The 16156-nt window shown below is 41.7% G+C and overlaps 1 protein-coding gene across 3 annotated transcripts in view; it reads right to left on the bottom strand.

The window, feature by feature from the left end:
• arhgef25a (Rho guanine nucleotide exchange factor (GEF) 25a) overlaps positions 1–16156 on the bottom strand; it is a 54950-nt gene that overhangs the window by 11682 nt on the left and 27112 nt on the right. For all 3 annotated transcript variants that reach the window (XM_020617676.1, XM_020617683.1, XM_020617691.1), the window contains 3 exons: positions 5213–5505; positions 4628–4738; positions 484–608 (listed from right to left, as the gene is read on the bottom strand). In XM_020617676.1, coding sequence (XP_020473332.1) covers positions 484–608; positions 4628–4738; positions 5213–5505 — 529 coding nt within the window. The remainder of the gene's footprint in view (positions 1–483; positions 609–4627; positions 4739–5212; positions 5506–16156) is intronic.

The following is a 16156-nucleotide window of genomic DNA, read 5'->3' as shown; positions in this document are numbered from 1 at the left end:
TCCCCTGGAGGAGCTGGAGGAAGTGTCTGGCGAGAGGGAAGTCTGGGCATCTTTGCTTAGACTGCTGCCCCCGCGACCCGGTCCCAGATAAACGGAGGAAAATGGATGGATGGATATATATCACTATAATTACTTTGAATAATATTATGGTTCTTTTTTAAAATTTCAAATAAATAAGTTAGGTATATCTACATCTATAGTAAATATACCTAATACAGATGGAGCCTACAGTCTTACAACACTGTCTTTTTTCCCTGTTGAGATTATGAGCATGTTAGCATGTTGCGCCCAAATGCAGCCTCATAAAGTTGCTAGCATGGCTGTAAGCTCTTTGTCTTGTTAGGACAAAATGGCTCAGCATAATGTGTTGTGGTGAAATCATACACATCCCTGCACTCAAATGTGATGTTGTTTGCACAATAGCACATTTATTTACAGAATATGTGATAACACTGCTGCAATGAAAATGACAGTTACACATACATGCTTTTCTCCAAGGCACTTCCCCTCTCCTCCTCAGTGTCAGCCACGGCTGACCATTGACTGGAGGTGTCATCCATCAACATAGAGCCGCTGTCATCTGGCAGGACACCGGTGGACTGAGTGTCCTGAGGAAGCAGAGACAAACAGACAGAGACTGTTTATCCAGTATTATGAATCATTCCAAGAATAAAGTAAAGGGAGATAAACAGCAACCAAGAGATGATAATGGTGCAGGCTGCCAAGGTGATGAACAGAGAAACATGAGCTACAGAGGCTGAATGATAAGAAGATGATAAGAGAATGATAAGAAGATGATAAGATTGTCATAGGTAATGATTTTCACTGTGCACATCAGCCACATACAGATGGAGGCAAAAGATTAAAAGATAAGGAAAGTTCAAAGGAGCAACAGGCTAGATGCCTGTAGAAGATGATAGATAAAGCTGTGAAGGTTCTTGATGGAGTTTTGGTTTCAGAGGGAAAGGGATACAAGTCCTGCACACTGCTGGGAATGGCATTACATTTCAAAACCCATATGGAAATACATCACGCAGTTTCTTCTTTTTATGTCTTTAGCACTACTACAGCAACATCTATGTCAGCAGTTACTGCCCCATTGCCTGCAGACAGAAAAGCAGGAAGGACAAAACCCAAGGTTATTCTGATCTAATTGATTGTTTTCTCATGTTATATATGGCTTCTCTTTCATGTGTTTTCCTGGAATTATTATCATCTCCTGTGTGGTCCTGTCACAAATATAGAGTTACCATGCAAAGCTTATAAAAGCTAAAATTATCACTAACTCAGTGGATACATGTTTCACATCTGCATGCAATCCCAATGTTTGTGTAACCTATTTCTCTCTCACAACAAACATATTTATCCCATTTATTTGACAATAAAAATGACTCATCTCTCAGTACAATAGTGTCAGCTCACAAAGATTTTCCCTCTATTTTTAGCCATGTTTTTCAAGCCAATTCTTTTTTAACCTTTTCACTGTTTCCTGACTGTGCAAACTTACAGGAGAAACCGTTTGTCTTCACCTGAATCCATGTGTCCAAGTCAAGCAGAACCTCCCCACCTTAAACATATAAACATGCACACACAGCATAGACATATGCCTCATTTCTCAGACTCCCCTGACAGGATCCTGCCAGACAAAGAAATAAATAGATAGACAGATAGATAGATAGACATAAAGGGAAAAGGAAAGACTGACAGGAGTTTCACCTTCTCTCCTCTGGCTCATGTCAGCTTGTTCACCTGCCATCTTCCTGATAAACTTGTTGGCATCTACAAGTTGTGGACTTTTTAATTCTGTCACAGTGATGTGTGTGAGAGAGAAAGTCAAAGAAACAAAGAGACAAAGCAAAGACGAAAGCCAGGGGTGTGAGGAGAGACAGAGAGGCTCCATAAAGACCATTGTTTCCCCAGTTTGCCTTGCCCCGCTAGGAGTGCTCCAGCCTGGCTGACGGGTCTCCCTGGCTCCCTGATCACTTCCAGATGTTTTGTGGCAAAGCCCTTTGAAAGAAAATCCTTTGATGCAAGTTTTGTATTTTTAGCCAGAAACTCTAAAACAAAAAAATAATAGGAACTGACTGCAGTTTATGAAAAAGCTATCAAAACTGATTATAACAATTCAATTACTCTAGAGTGGAGGTGTTACAAGTTATTTTTCTCAAATGTGTATGGGCCATAAAATGTGCTTAATGTCAAAGCAAAAATAATAATAATTTTGCTCCTGTAAGTGTAATGTCTTGATACTAAAACAAAAATAGTTACAAATGTTATGTTCAAGTCATCCATCCATTATCTATACTATATATGCTGTAGATGGTCAGCTAACACTGTGCAGGGTGCACCCTGGGCAGATCACCACTCCATCACAAGACTGACAGACAACCACTCACACCCACAGCAATTTAGAGTCAACAGTTAGCATAACCTGTATGTCTTTGGACTGTGGAAGGAGAACATGCAGACTCCACACAGAAAGGCCACTGTTGGTTTCAAGGCTTGAAGCTTGAATGTTCTTGCTGTGTAGTGACAGTGCTAACCACTGCACCACCTGCATGTTTACCTCATGCAAATATTTTTTTTATTTTATAATTTTATATATACAGTATTTGTATTTATTTAAGTAGATTACATTTATTATTTTATACATATCGTTGTGGCTCAAGTCTTGCATTATTCCTCTGGGGACCAACAAACCACTTAGTGTTGGAAAATATAAACTGCTGCAAATCAGCAGTATTAAAGGAGCCCTGATAGTTTTAAAAATGCTGCCCCGAGGGCTCTGAACAACCATAACTTTTTACAGTATCTGAAGTAAGCAGAAGTCAACTGCCCATGCACGAGATCTCTGGAAATTCCTAACAAATGTTAGGGTTTGTTTATTTTGTAAAGAGGAAATATGTTACTAAGAGCAGCGGTGTGCTTCCCTGCTGTGTTTTTAATTGTTTTTGGACAACAATGGAGGTCTATTCAGTACTGAGAAACATTTAGTCTCTTTATGGGGAGTGTTAAAAATACTGTTAATATAGAAAGTGATCAGCCTTATCCTTTATAGTGATATTAATACTATGGCTTTAAATGTAATATTTACAACAGTGATTGCCAGGCACGTGTTTTAATATTTCCAGTCTTAATCAGTGATCAATCCCTACCCGCAAGCACAAATCAAAAGTATGGTACTGTGCTAAGTGCTGCAAACTGCAATGAAATGCCGCTGTTTCCAGTGTTGCAAAGCAAGGGATAGCTCTGAAGATATTTCACAATAACAGCACCAGTCATTTCTTTTCACTATTTCCAGCTTCAGCTTCAAGCATCACCTGGAAACTATTCCTTAGTTATTAGTTTTTTTTTGTTTTGGTCTGTGGGTTGTGGTGACAGACTGTACAAACTGTTCCTCAGGAAAAACATCTTAATAAATACCGTGATCTTTAGTTTTGGCGTCCCTTTTGACACCACACCTTGTTTAACTGCTGACATAGAATCACACTGACCAAGAAATAAATATTTTATCAAAAACCACACTCCACTGTGTTGTCAGATAAGAGACAACACTGTGAAGAAATAATGATAAACAGCAGTGTATATACTGTAATACTGTAATACTGGACATGCAGCCAAATACAGGTGGTGTACAGACACAGAAACTACAGCTCATAGATGACCTACATAACTTAATCCCTTTACCTCTCTCTCTCTCCTTCTCTCCAGAGACTGGCAGTAAAAACACCAAAGCACTGACCTCATCACTCTGATGTAACCGTATTAATGGCTTTCGATGTGTTGTTGAAACTGAAATTAGGATTTAAGTGCTCTGGTGTCGATTCACCAACAGGAGACACTCCACAATCAATGCTCAAATGCTCAGATATCATTATTGTTTTACAGTGTATTGATAGGGTTCAAGCACTGTCAATTCATGCTGTTCAAGTGAATCCTAGTCTCTGCCACGCTTCCATCTCTCAGCAGAAAGGGACCCTCGACTGGAGATGGTTTTTTGCCACAAGCAACTGACTGCAAGTGTTTGATAGAGAAATTAAAGCATGTGTACGTACATAGTGTCCTTTGTTAGTTCTCCAAAGTGGGGTCATCTTTCATCATATCTGTATTTCTGTGCTATTTCCTATTTACCTCCAGGCATGTCCTTTCGTAACATGCTAAATGAGAGCCATGCATCACACCGGTCGCTGTCAGACTCTTCCCTTTGGTCGTCTGGTGCAGTAATCTGTTCTGAGAAACTATGTTGTGTGTGTGTGTGTGGGTGTCTGTGCTTTGTGTTGATACTGTTGGGGTTATTTGTTTGAGAATTAGCCATTTCCAGATCTGGCTCGAGGGGCATGGAGACAAAAAAAAACTGATGTCACCTCCCTGCCAAGTTAGGTCCTCACTAAGAATATTCCTCCTCTCCGAGACTGACTACAGTGAACTGTGAGTTAAAATGAAACAACAGTGGATATAACAAATTATTGCTATAAAACAGAAAGATTCACAAGTTTTCCAGTAGTGAGAATTTACTACATATATTCAAGCCACTAACATAGGATCTACTTCATGTTATTTCTATATGAAAAAAGCTGATAAAACAGGCTAGATGTTGTTAGTTTTACATGGCATTGTAGTGACAAACCTGGGTGTTTGGCAATGACATGCAGCCAATCAGTGAGTCTGTTATGTAGCTGGGGGACTGTAATGTAGCAGGTGACAGGTCTTCAGGGCTTGCCAGGCCATCTTTCCACTCCTGGAACACACACACACACACACACACATCCACAGAGTCAGAATAACACATTATCACCATTCTGCAAAATGTCCATAACATGCTTGTGCATTTGGGCACCCACAAACATGCACTGACACACACACAGGCAGCTATACAGCAAAAGAGAGTATATGAGTAAGAGAACACACCAACAGGAGTTCCTCCAGGCTAAGCCAGCAGTGCTACTGTTATATAATAGTATCTCTACCTGCCATAATGCTTAGTCCTCTGTGGACCAACTCTACATCAGACCCGTGCCTCTGCTGATTTTCTTGAGCTACCAAGTGTGAACAAGCCACAGTCAGGATGTTGGCTTTAGTTTGTGTTTATATAAGACTACACATAAGACTTGGCAGGTTTAGATCATTTGATGCAAATGCCTTGTGATAAGACGGTGTGGGAATTATTCTAGTTAATGGCTTTATTTATGAGGGAATTCTTCTTCAGTCTCACCAGTTCTTTGTGAGTGAGAGTGTCATTGGGCCTTGGTGGACTACCCAGGTCTTGGCTGTAGCAGTGGGATGAAGGCGGTGGAGGCTTTCCTTCAAGTTTGCGGACCTGACGCTCCCCTTTGGCATTGGCCCCGGCACTGAGTTTGCGGACAGGATTTGTAAGCCACTTCTTCAGGGTGCTCACAGAGCGTCTGGAGCCTGGAGAGCTGGGGACTGAACTGCCCGATGCCTGTGGGGGCAAGGACGCCACAGAAGTGGAGATGCTGCCCTCGCTGCCTGCTGTTGAGTATGAGTCTGAAGAGCATAAGCAGAGAGAGAAAGACAGAGCAAAAGATTATCTCTGAAACAATGAGGAGTTAGGCCTCTGATAAATAAGAGTTTAATGGGTCAAATGGCAGAGTACACCCAGACTCTTCACTTCCAGTCCTCCATAGTCAATTAATCAATAAATCTAGGGCCAAACCAACAGTGTAAAAAGAGCATTTAGTTAAAAGCAACAAAAAGCAACAGGTCAGTGAGAAGTGATGAAGGACTGAAGAAAGAAGACGCCAGGAGAGAAGAAGTAAAGAGAGAAATCAAAACAAAATAAGGACATATAAATAATCTTCCACTTCAAACACATCTGTGCAGCTGTAAGCCACCAGATGTGCAGCTGTTCTGTCCAGCAGACCATAACTTTTATATTTGCTTTGTGCATCCAGTCACATGACCGGGACACACTCTGATGCAAGGCGGAAAGCAGAGGTCAGGATGGTCGACGTTTGATTTGAAAAATACTCCAGAGCATTTGCTGATAGCCTGCTGCACAATGATGTCAGGAGGACATGGGAAGTGTGTTGATGGGGGCGCTGGGACCGGACATCCACTTTAATTCTTTGTAGAAGGAAAAGATCCTTGCTTGGGACTGTTTGTTTTTTTTTCTGTCTTGTCCTCTATTCCCATTTTGCCTCTACCGCCCTTCCTTCTGACTTCCTCATTCCTGAGATAGCTCTTCTTCTGGTCTGTTTTATCTGTTGTGAGCAAGCCGTGTTCACTAATTTCTCCCATCCATCTCCTTGCCCTAGACCCGACCTCCAGCCCTTGATCAGCACTCTATTACAGATGGAAAAACACTCTCATACTAAGACTAACTGCCGTGACTTGTTATTAACTGATACAACAGTTACTTCACACCAGTTTTCAGATGAATGTGACAGCTGATGGAAACACTTAGTGACATCTGTGCCTGGAAAGAATTTTAAGGTTAGTGGTGACTGCAGTGCAGCTTCATGATTTGAAAGCTTGCATCAGAATGGTACAATGCACAGACCTGTACAAAATTTCACAGTTTTTATACCTGATGAGGTATAAAACATGTTACACTGTATGTGTCACAATGGCAACTCAGCAGTTCCCCAGTTCTTCACTGTATATACAGGCTGATTTCCCTGTTGACCCTGGACAGCTAATTCTCTGCATTGTTATGAAACCTTATATAAGCCATTGCACGGACATCTATAACAGATTGTCTTTTCACAATAACATGAGGAAACAGCAAAACACAAAGGGAGATGATGAGCTTCCCTTTGGAGCATCATGCCTCCGCTCTCCCTACGCTCTGAGAGATGAGAAGAGTTGATAGCATTACACACCTACACCAACGAAATTGGGGGGGAAATAAAAAACAAACCTAAACACTTTCCTTTTGTCTTGCTGTATGCTGATAGTGCAGAGTGCCATTCATCTCTGTAATGGCACTAGTAAGAAAAGATAACCCAGGTACCTTTATGAATGCAACTTAACTATTGTTTAAATGCTTGCAATAATTACCAGTTGAGGGTACAGGGCCACCAGACTGCAGTAAGCCGGTGTGATCTTTGGTTATCAGTTAATGCTGGGCTTTTACCAGTCACCCACTCACTGTCTGAAAGGGGGCTTGGAGGATTTGTGCTATGGATTATGTAACTGTAACTGTTGTATTATGTAACTTTAGGGCAGAGTGGGTTCCTGCTACAAAGGAAGTCCAAACTATATATTTGCTCATAATACTGAAGTTTGACAGTAGAAAATAGTAGAAATATGCTCAAACAAGAGAGGAGGTTTCTGTGACCCAGATTCATCAAACCATCTGGCAATAGTGGAGCACTATTGCATTCTAAAATCCAATGCTTGAGTTAGAAAAGACCAAAGTCAGAGGTGGGACCTCACAGCTGGTCAAGTACTCTTTCTGCTGAAACACGGCACTGTGGAAGACTCACAGACTAGCAAGCTTCCCGCATTACCTGAGACAGCATACAGGACAAGTATGTACTGTGGGTGAAGGGCTGGGTAGAGAATAGCAGATGAGGGAGAGGAAGAGGAGCAGAATGATGTGCTTTTAGGTTTTATGTTAGAGCTAGCTTGATTTCCATCCATCCATTATCTATACCACTCATCCAGTTGAGGGTCTCGGGGTGTGTGCATGTGTGTGTGTGCTGGGGGGGGCTCGATCCAATCCTAGTCACAGTGCTAACACAAGAGACAGACAGCCTCTGACACTCACACATACAGGTCACTAATCACAGGCACAAGGGGAACATGCAAACTCCACACAGAAAGGCCCCAGTTAGCTGTGAGGTTCCACAGTGCTAACCACTGCACCATCATGCCACCTCAGAGCTTGCATTCTGTAGCTTTTAGCAATTAATCAATTACCAAAATAGAACATTTTCTAAAGATTGACTAACCTATTTATAAATGTATTGTTGCAGCTCTATTTTGAAGTCCATCATTTTCATGTGGTTTACAGTGGTCAGTGTAGTCATATTTAATTGCAGATGAACTGAATTACCCTGTGACTATCTGTGACACCTCTTCTCCATGTGGAAGGGGAAAACATTTGATGCAATATTCTCATCGAGGTCACAGGGGTTTGATATGATCAAATCAAAGGCAAACTTTAGAAAACTAGAAAGAAAATAAAGGCAAAACACACAGGCAGAGTAGACCGAACTTTGTGGGTAGATGGATGTGTTATAAGTGTTGGTGTCCCTGAGGAAGTTTGGTCCAACTTCCGTCTGTTGATCAGTTGATAAGTGACTGTTATTGTGCTGTAATGGAGCAGACCTGTCCACAGGCACTCCACCCCGGAGCTTTCTGTCAATCCTGTGGCCTCTCAAGACCACAAAGGCAATTTAGACATCACTGGAATCCACCGATACATACAGGTGCCTTCAAATTTGCACGTACACACAAGCAGCATATGCACGGTTTTCTGGGGTTGCTGTCCAAATGGATGGCTGCAGAATGATCTCAGCTTATTGTGTGCTCCACTGTATCTGTCAGAGCAAACAACGCACCACACATCAAAGACAGGTGACCTGCTGGTCACCACAATGCCAAACATGTGAAATGTCCAGCTGTGTCTAAGAGACTCTTGGAGCTGTCATTCAATGCCAGCTCCTCACAGGTCACAACCCTGGGGGTTTGAGAGTGTTGCGGTCACCACACAGGTATCAGACTGCCTGCATCATCACTAACAACTCTCATCTATTCTGTATCTCGTCCGCTGCCCTCCCACCTTGTGCACTTCAGCCCAGGCTCTGCTTGTATATTACATTTCACCCACTCAGAGGAAATGGACACTCTTCCCATCAACTAGCAGGACCTGGGCTGCACTCAGGCACTCAGATGTGCAGACTAAAAGACCTGGGAGACACTGAGGTACTTAGTACCTGAAGCATACGAACCCTTGAATTGTTTTCTGATGAACCTTCACAGAAACATATTACTATCATTTTTATTGTATGACCTTTAAAGCTTCATTGTCTTTTTTGTCTTCTTTAGCTGTGCTCTTTCATAAAAATTCAATTTCTGGACTTTTTGAAATGCCTGTGTTCTGTTTGCCATCTGTCTCTTTCACTTTTTTCTCATTATACTTCCTCATGTTGGATGGTTTATGTGCATTTTGTTTGTGCTGTGTCTGATTAATAAACCCTGGCACTTAGCTGTGCCATGATTAGCTTTCTCCTGTCCTCTTCCCTTTTTCTTTATTTTGGCGCTGTCTCCTCTATAGTACGAGCCTCCCTCTCTCCCCTGGCCACCCTCTTTTGCACTGTACCCCTCACTTTCTTTCTGCATCTCTCTGCACTGCAGTGTTTTTTGGCTTTGGTAGGCTTCTGCCCTGGGATCAGGACACACAGCTCCCACTACTAAATGCAATGCTCCACTCTAGTACAAAGCTGCTGAGACCAGCACAAGCATGACATGCAAAAGCAAGTGGCAGAGAAGAATCTCCTCTCCTCTCTTCTCATCTCCTGGTTTGACAGCAACTGAACCCAAAATCTTAGAAATCCTCTGAAATGATCAAGGTGACACGACTTACAAGATGGGTTGATGGGGGCAGGAGGGATTATTCACAATTTAGGTAAGTAGTAAATGAATGTTAAGATGAAGAAAGGCAAAAAAAATGGCAGCCAGACTGAAGAAGAAACCCTGAGTAGAGTAGAGCAGACATCAACGAGAAGAAGAGAAAGAAAACTGATTACAAGCTGTTTTTTAAATATACTTGAGTGTATATAAGCAGGATGTGCGCCAAATCTTAATTATGTGCATAGAAACACGAGCATGGGCACAACTCTTTTCATCCCTGTCTGTATCCTATGTGAGTGTGTTTGTGTGCAGTAACTTTTAGAGCAACACAATGAAGTCTGACAAGTGAGCAGACGTTTCCTGTCCTCCTACTGACCTAGTTTTTGCAGACACATATGCACACATTGCTGTGATTCCAGAAGCACAAAGGGAAATGTGTGGTAGACACAGTCAAGTGACATAAACAAGTTGATGTCCCACCATCAGCACTCACAGCCGGTCTATTTTCATCAGTCTTGAGCATCAAAGCGATGTCAGTCACAGAAAAATTGAATATAATACTCATTAATCCTGTTGTTTGTGGAAAAATGTGATTCAGACACTTCCCCTGATGAGAGCTTATAAAACACCCCTAAGTGAATGATAGATCTAAACCACCGCCAGTGCCGCTGAGTGTCAAAATCAGGTCAATAGGAGTATAATGATGTATTTCAAGCGGTGAAGGTTGTGCATTTACATCACAGTTGCTGCTTTCTGTTGAAATATTGCTCCACCATCTCAACTGAAGTTCCCCCAGCATTTAATTTGCATCTGAATGGGGTCTTACTTTCATAAAAAGGATGCATAGCATGACTAGGCAGTGGAGATCACACCACACACACTGGTTTTGCTGCTCCTGACAGTATGAGACTGGATTTGTGGTTAGACAACCTTAAAACCCCAGACAATCCTCCAAGATATTCAGGAAGAAACTAGTCAAGCTCCTGCCTATATTACCTTTAACATGAACTCTGGTGAACCACATGCACACACTAGGAGTCAAATTCAGGGGATTAAGGTTCCACTGTGGTTCAGTTCATGCTCGCACTGGGATATTAATGATTGAGCACCACAGGATCAAGAGGAGGATAGAGAGATGGAAAGTTCAATATGCACTAATCGCCATTCTCTTATTTCATTAAAGGGGCATTTAGCATTGTACTTTGATTGAAATATTAAGAATGGTTCCTTTTAAAGCAGCATTGGATTAAATATTCTGGCTTTTAGTCTTTAAGAAAGGCCGAGGCGAGCCCTGACAGCACCAGATCCCACATGTAACTCAGCATGTCCATCATTAGACCTTCTTTGCATGTGCCATATTCATGTCATCAGTGACCCACCTGTAGTTCACTGATTGGCTGTGCTGGAAGAAGTATTCAGATCTAAGCAAAAGTAAAGGCGCCACCATGAGGAAAATTCTGTTATCAAATAAATGCAGTAGAATAAAAGGTAGAAAGGATACGAAGTAGTATATTTGGAATTGTTTAAGTAAAGTTTCTTCTGTAGCACTGCAAACCGCTCAGGTGTGTTTCTGCTCAGGTTCAGTCAGCTCACAGTGGATGTGCCCCAGACCTCTAAAACCAAAACCCAGTCTTCTGAGATGTGGTCTTACTGTATGAAGGTATTTATTAATTTTACTGTACATGTTGCCAAAGTAACCTGAAACATTTTTCCAGTCTATTATTTTGGGAATCACATACACGTGTATGTGCCCAGTGAGAAACGCTTGGCAGCATTCATAAATGAAATGTGAGAGGGCAAAGCACTTCCGTGACCTTGCAGTGTCTACATGGCACTCTGTTTTGGCATGCATTTGCTACTGTGTGTGCTCCAAAATAATCAGAGTGATGATGAACACTTCCCTCTCAGCCTCTTTAGCAGCAAGCAGCACACACACTGGGTACTATTAATTATCTGAATGATTATCTAGGCACACACACACATCCGCACATTCTTTATCGTCTCTTGGGGACTTTACACTGAGTGACATTTGTTTAATGGAGATGTACCCTAACCTTAACCATAACTATGACTTGCCTAACCCTAACCCTTACTTTTTCCCTAATCCTAAACCTAAAGCACATTGTCACTCTAAAATTTGATGATTTACATGAGGGAGTCCAGCATTTGGTAGCCATGTGAATTAATCTTATGGTGTAAAGAGAATTTAGTCCCCATAATGTTAATAACACACACATTCTCTCTCTAAAAGAAAGAAGGACAATGAGAGAGCGAGGGAGAGAGGCTCAGACTTCTGTTTAGGGTAAACAAGGCTGCCATTAAGCCCGAGGTGGCTGAGAACACAGAGCAAATTTAAAGCCACTGTCATTTCATATGGCAGCTGTGGCAGTGCCATGCAGTCAGGAGACCTGTGTAGAGAGCTGGAGACAGATCTGTGGTTCCTGCTGGGCCGCTCCTTCTGGCCCCAGTCTGCCTGACAGCCCTGGTCTCTCAGCTCTGATCTCCTGCTGTTTTTGTATACAAGAGCACTTCTCTGAACTTCACGAAGCCAGGGCTACTGTATTAAACCTACGCACGCCAGATGTAAATTATGGGTAGGAAATGTTTGGACCTGCAGGCACATTCCTTATAAATGGCATCACACACAGTTCTACCTTCAGCACCTACAATACTGTGTATCTGGGCTAAGCATACGAGGTGTCAAAACCAGAAACAAGTGAAGTCTCATTCTGATCTTGCACACTGTGTTGACCTGCAGATGTAAAGAGGTACTGGTACAGTGATTCTCAGTCAGACTTAATGGGCTTTCCAGACACATTCTCATTCCTTTCCATGGCTCTCCACCTCTCTGCACTTTCATCGCCATAGCAACCAAACCCAGAAGGAGAAAGTGAGGGACAGTCGCACAAAAGATTAGCCATCAGCAAGACTTGAAATCAAACTACACATGTGGGCGCATACGCATGCTTTAAGTCATGTTGCACATTGGAACACACACATGCATGCGTGCTGCTTGTCTGTGGCACACTCACATACACACACAAAGTGCAATACTTAGCATATATTTGCACTGATATTTATACAGTAGCACACCGATAATGTTTTTATGCCTTGTGGGTATTTGTAAAACAATACTGTGCTCACAAAGGACAGCTTTGAAAAGCTGATTCCAAATTCAACAATAAGCATCTGCACCTGTGGGCTTTTGGCTATATGAGATCATCCTGCATTTGGTGCAGGAGCTCTCCATATCGACATTAAAGGGTGTCTTATGAATACACAAAATACATATATTCAAGTGTTACAGCAATCAGTTCTGGATAACCTAGCCACTATATACAAATGAAGCAAAGCAATAAAAAGTGGATATTCCTGGAGGTTACTACAGGTCTCTTTTTATTTTCATTGCTCATCGAACTGCTTTGTAAGAGCCATAAACCCAGTCCATGTTTCCCTTCTAGCTGTCAGCAGATACCATTTAATTGTTACCATAGAAACACATCTTTAAATTCTGAGATGGGGGCATTGTCTCCAAGAAGCTGGGCAAGTAATGGTTATTAGGTGGAAAAGTGACATATTTTACCGAGAATTTTCTATTTTCTGAAGGCCAGTTCATACTTTCCACAAACCCTTGTGCGGATGCTGACACCAAAGAGGGACCTGCTTGTCACTGTGGCCACATTTTTGGCCTGCACACAGATGACCGCACACAGGAGTGAACCTCTTAGTTTTTACATTTCCAGAGCATCTTTGCAAAGTTAATGCCACTAAATATGTTTCTATATAATTGCAGCTCTAAGTTACATGTTGGTGTCTTAATTTTCAGTTGTACACAACCATTAGACTGTTTTATCAGAAAGCGTAGTTCTTACACTGCAACTCTACACAACTCATCTGACACACTATACACTGTGTATAACCACTGTTTGCTAATAAAGTGAAGTAAAAAGGTAAATGAGCAAAATGTGAATTTTTGACTTGAAATGTCACTTTAAAAAGAATTGTGCCTGTCAGAAAATATATTGAATCTTTTAATTTTAGTTTGTTGTAATTATGTATTCATTAATTCTTTAGTTCCAAAATTATTTGCAAAACGATGCAACCATTTTATAATACAGTAAGAACAAAAGATTATACTTTTTTTAAAATAAAGATTACTAAGTGTACATTCATCTTAAATAGTAGATATATTAGATATGAAAATCAGCTGTAAATTCAGCAAATTATGATGGTTTGAACTGTGGATAGACCTCCTACCTTCATACACATACATTCATTAGGAGGTGCGGCATTGCTGTACCAACATGGCGATTGTGTTGATACATTGCCATAACGAACAGCAGCAGCTCATGCAGTATCTCAGCATATACTATATCCATGTTCAAAGCCCTTTTATGCAATTGGCAAACATGATTTTGCAGTGAAACTAACATGAGGGAGAATTCAGGTCAAAGGTCAACACAACAATGATAATCAATATTAATCTATCTTTAGAGTTACAATGTAAACAAAGGGTAAGGGCTGCCTTTAATATATGCTACGATCCAAATGGTTCAGCTCTCATATCCACTGCTTGAACTGTAAGGCTGATTAAGAACAAAGTAACCTTTTCCCAGACATGACAGGCAGTTGCTCTCACGTTAATTTAACATAGAGGCAGCGTGTTCAACTCTACTGGAAAGCACAAGCTCACTTCTTCAACACATCATCACATTGCTGTCAGTATTGTCACTTTCCATTATTAGTTTAACTTTATGCACTGTTTTTGAAAGTTTTCCAGAGAGGCTTGTATCAGGGGGAAGCTAGTCAGAATATCTGTCTAAACCGAGGTTTCACCGAAGTAATCGATGTAATCACCCTGGTGCTGACACTTAGAGTGAGCATGTTTCGATCTGGCTGAATTAAGTCGAAGTGAACGCTGTCAGAGTTTGTAGAAGGACCATAAGAAGGAGTGAGTAAGGGTAATAACTAACAGTATCATAGATACCCCATAAGACCACAGACATAAAAAGACCCATATGGGCTGAAAGTGGGGGTAGAAATGCAGAGGGAATCTGCTCCTCTCCCCCTCTGCACTGTTGGAGAATTTTTTCTAAACAAGGTATGGAATGCACTCCTGTGTTTCATAATTTGTTCCCTCATTCTTCTACTCAGCACATTTACAAACAGAGTTCTAGGGAAGAGAAAAAAGACAGGAAAAGAGAGTGGGATATAAAGTGGGAGAAGTGCACAGGAGCCCTGGAAATATGTCAGGGCAAGGTCATTTAGTGAAGCAAAAAGGAAAGAAGCATGAACTGTGAAAAGGAGGAGATGGTGAAAGTAGAGAAAAGGGGAGAAGACATAATTAATATCTGGCTGCCTGGCTGTGTGCCGACCTGTCTGAGGGGAGAAAGAGTGGTGAGGGAGAGGAAAGAAGGAAAGCGGAGTAAGAGAAAGAAAATGCGAATGCCCCAGCAATGAGCTTAAAGCTGCACTTGGTGTACACATTCCAAGCCAGCAAATCATGCAGCATTCAATCCAAAATTCAGATCGGCTGATTTCTTCATTCAGGTGGGAGACTGAGAGCACCGGGTTGCTCCTCTTTCTTTTACTACATCTCTCTTTTTGTCTCACTCACTGTCCTTTTCTCTCTTGCATATGTGAAACAATATGGAGGAGATGGGTTTGGAGACGGGGGGTTGGGTGGGAGGGCAAGTGGAGATGACAAGGTGGAGGGTGGGCTGGGGTGCAAAGTTTAAAAATATCTCAGACTGCTGAACAGAAGGCTGGGCCATAGCAATCCAGCAGCATACCTTCAATTTCAGCTATTTTTGCTGCTTTTTCCATAATGTCTGAAGTCTGCCTTATAAGCTGATGACAAAACCGGCTCTCCAGCGGAGACATAAAAAGACACGGCAAATTTCTCCACACATCTGCCAACGGGGCTGCACTCTGTCAGAAGTACACTCCACTTGATTTCAAATTATATTTGTAGGTCTTAGGGTCACAGGTTAGGTCAGGGAAGCCTTGGGGATTTGGGGATATGTTCCTCTGTCTGAGAACAACCACACTGCTGAAGTGCCCTTGAGAAACACACTGAACCCGACCACCTTCAGCTGCTGCAACTCATCCTCCACCATGACTAGTCTGAGATCAAGATTTTTATTTTAAATTGGAGTGTCGAGGTGAAAGGTTTAGCCACTTAAACCGCTAGTGGATCAATATAAACTATGTTGATAATCCTTTTTAATATTCATTCTGGGGTATATTTGTGATTTGGGGCTACATAAATAAATGCCTTGAATATAAACATGTAAGTGTTTTTGCACATGCATGTCTGTGCAATGAACACACACTGTCCAAGGCAGCTTTTGTTCCATATGCTTTTTGTTTTAAAAATGTCCATGTATGTCTCTGTTTTCTCTGTCTTTGCCATTCAGCCGTTTAAATATGTGTGTGTGTCTGTGTGTGTGAGAATGTGTGTGTGTGCCATTGCTGGGGGGATTCTTATCCTAACACTCTACATGCATGAGTCTACACTATCTCACAACACACACAAATAAACACACTCACAGATGCACAGGAAACACATATGTACAAGGCAGCGTTTCCCTCTTTAAAAGAAAACAGGGAAAGA

The sequence above is a fragment of the Monopterus albus genome, unplaced genomic scaffold (assembly GCF_001952655.1).
Source record: "Monopterus albus unplaced genomic scaffold, M_albus_1.0 scaffold6.1, whole genome shotgun sequence".
NCBI classification, from domain to species: domain Eukaryota; kingdom Metazoa; phylum Chordata; class Actinopteri; order Synbranchiformes; family Synbranchidae; genus Monopterus; species Monopterus albus.
Note: the sequence above shows the minus strand (reverse complement) of the source record. Positions and strands in the feature narration are given on the sequence as shown.